At 39.1% G+C, this 2,842-nt stretch overlaps 1 protein-coding gene across 2 annotated transcripts; it reads right to left on the reverse strand.

Annotated features, from left to right (window-relative positions):
• Positions 1 to 295: 295 nt before the first annotated feature.
• Positions 296 to 2,185, reverse strand: LOC130459317 (uncharacterized). Of its 2 annotated transcripts, XM_056826616.1 has the most exons (3): positions 2,042 to 2,172; positions 1,644 to 1,954; positions 296 to 1,512 (listed from the first exon to the last, which is right to left on the reverse strand). In XM_056826616.1, the coding sequence occupies exons 2-3, from the start codon at positions 1,825 to 1,827 to the stop codon at positions 956 to 958; spliced, it is 741 nt and encodes a 246-aa protein (XP_056682594.1). In that variant the 5' UTR covers positions 1,828 to 1,954; positions 2,042 to 2,172; the 3' UTR covers positions 296 to 955. The 2 variants fall into 2 exon arrangements, with proteins under 2 accessions (XP_056682594.1, XP_056682593.1); XM_056826615.1 differs by having other exon boundaries at positions 1,644 to 2,185.
• Between the last annotated feature and the right edge of the window lie 657 nt (positions 2,186 to 2,842).

Consider the following 2,842-nt stretch of genomic DNA (forward strand, 5'->3'; position numbering starts at 1 on the left):
GGATCTCATACGTTACCGAATATCACCAACCAAATAACGATGAAGATGATGATGATGATGATGACGACAATGATCTAGTGTGACCTCAGTTCAGACCTGCAGACGAACTGCCAAGTCTGGTATCTGCCGTTGCTGCAGATCGAAGTTGTCGTTGCTGCAGATCGAAGCTGCTGTTGCTGCAGAATCTGTTCTTGCTGCTACACGCCTACACCATCCCCAGTTAATGCAGAAGCTGCTCTTGCTGCTACACCATTTATTTATTTTTAGTATTATTGGATTTTTTTTGCGGATATTTCATGAGATACCCCCGAGGTTTAAGTTTATTCACCAGGTACCCTCGTTGTTTCAGTAATCCACCAGGTACCCCTCAGGTTTCATTTTCTCGCATGACTTAACCTTGCCGTTAAGTGGCCGTTAAGTGGCCGTTAGAAACTTTTTTTCACCAGGTACCCTTGTAATTTATTTCACCAGGTACCCCTGAGGTTTCATAGATTTTCACCAGGTACCCTTATGTTTTTATGGTAATTGCACCAGATACCCCAGCTCACCAACGGCTAAAAAAACTAGCCGTTGGTGAGCCTTCTCTATTTAAAGGGGGAGCATCAGCAACTCTTCACTACAACTTTCTGTTCTTCCCATTAACCAACTCATATTTTCCCTATTTCCCAACTCACTTTCAAATGAGCTCATATTCTCAATCTCAATCTTCCTCTACAACGTATGAATCCTCATACGTTGTAGTTCCAAACAAAACATGCAACATATGTGGGAAAAAATTTGCAATAAGAAGTTCTGAAACAATGAAAAATCCTCAAAAACTATATTACAAGTGTGACTTATGTGACAACTTCAAGTGGTGCAAGGGAAGCATTGAGCAACCACTGCCAATGAGAAACAACAAAGGTAGCACAAAGGAAGGAGAAATTGAAGAAAATAGAAGCTTGAATGAAGAAATTCACCAAATGAAGAAGAAACTCGAGCAACAAAAGAAATTAATGCATGGAGCTATAAAAAATGGCATTCTAATGTTTTTTATTCTAGTATCATGTTTACCTCTTTTTCTCAGTTTAGGGGGTCTACCTGATGCTCTCTTCATGGGTGGTGGGAGGATAATAGAAAGGTCAAAAGAAGGCCATTGGGTTGGGTCAGGCATGGGGTGCATGTGCTCTGAGTAAGTTAACTTGTATGCTTGCCCTTTGAAGTAGTGAGACACAAAATCAGTAGCCTCAAGTCTTTGGTGGTAAATAACCCTAAGGCCATGTCTGCAAGGTATGCCAGATATTTGCCATACTCCACAACCACAAGTCCTTGCATCTAACTTAATAGGGTATTTGACAGCCCCCTCTTTCACTTCATATTCCCCTCCCACAGCAGCTGTTACAGAACAAAACCTAGACTGTTGACTCCTCTCTTCTAATACCCCAGCAACATATTCAGTCAATTGGTTTGGTCCCATTTCTATAGCCTTGCCAAATCTAGACCCAATCTTCTTCATACACCAACTCCCAGCCTCTATTAGATCCAAGCATCCAAGCACAAACAAAATAAAGCAGCAAAACAGAAAATGTATTAATAAAAAGGACAGGGGTGGTGTAAAACATATGCAACCACAGTGTAAAAAGCAGTAAAGATAGAACATTTACCTTCCATCAGAGTGTACACTGGCATGTCTCTAAAAGGCTTGGTACAAGCGTTGAAAGATTCAACAAAATTGGTGGTGTTGTGATCATAAACCACTTGTGGTTCAAACTTGTGCCTTGACCACTGCTTTGGCACTTGGGACAGATAATCAACAACCTTTGGATCAATTTTGGCAATCTTCTCCATTGCCTTGTTGTACACATATGGGTTGTATGCATTTGCAGCAACCCAGAAAGACTTATGGACTTATGGAATGCAGTTCCATACCAGCCAGTTTTTTTTAAAAAAAGTAGCCGTTGGTGAGCAGGGGTATCTGGTGAAATTACCATAAAACATAAGGATACCTGGTGAAAAACTAAGAAACCTCAGGGGTACCTGGTGAAATAAATTACGAGGGTACCTGGTGAAAAAAAGTTTCTAACGGCCACTTAACGGCAGGGTTAAGTCATGCGAGAAAATGAAACCTGAGGGGTACCTGGTGGATTACTGAAACAACGAGGGTACCTGGTGAATAAACTTAAACCTCGGGGGTATCTCATGAAAAACCCGTTTTTTTTGCCGTACCTTGTGTAGATCATTATATTTTATCAATGAATAATAGAATTTTGTTATTGAATGAACAATATTATTTTGTTATTGAATAAAAGGATTTTTGGAAAGATCGTGTGGATATCATTTTTATTTTATCTATTTAGATTTGGTTTACATACTAGAATCGTAATATCCTATTTTAGGGATGCGTGTGCTGCTATTTTTAAATTATATTAAAAATAAAAAAGGGGTAGAATATAGAACGGTTGTGTAAGGAAACAGCTTTATATCTTAATATTAAACATGAAGTATATAGTACGCCTATGTACGGAAGATGTTCTATATCTCAATATTTAACAGGAAGAATAGAGGACGGTTATGTACGGTAGGCACGCTTTATTATAGAGTATATGAGACGGTTATGTACGTTAACCGTTCTATATTCCTTCTTCATTTTCTGATTTTAGGAAGGGATTATAGGACGCTTATCTCTTATCACTGTACTTTATAACTAGGTATATAATACGCTTCTTTTACCCGTTTTATAAACTTTATAGCGCGTTGAGTTGGAGAACGCCTCTAAGGCGTCCTATAAAGTGTATTTCAACAGTACTCTATGCCCTATTTTGTAGTAGTGTAGGCTAGACCGCTGATCTTCAGGGGTCGAAGG

The sequence above is a fragment of the Spinacia oleracea genome, chromosome 4, assembly GCF_020520425.1.
Source record: "Spinacia oleracea cultivar Varoflay chromosome 4, BTI_SOV_V1, whole genome shotgun sequence".
NCBI classification, from domain to species: Eukaryota; Viridiplantae; Streptophyta; class Magnoliopsida; order Caryophyllales; family Amaranthaceae; genus Spinacia; species Spinacia oleracea.

Bases quoted from the DNA above. Each gene is read 5' to 3' on its own strand.
- LOC130459317 (XM_056826615.1), bottom strand. From the start codon at position 1,827: ATGGAGAAGATTGCCAAAATTGATCCAAAGGTTGTTGATTATCTGTCC. The intron at 1,513-1,643 runs GTAAATGTTCTA...TGGATCTAATAG, and splicing joins AGTGTACACTCTGATGGAAG to AGGCTGGGAGTTGGTGTATG.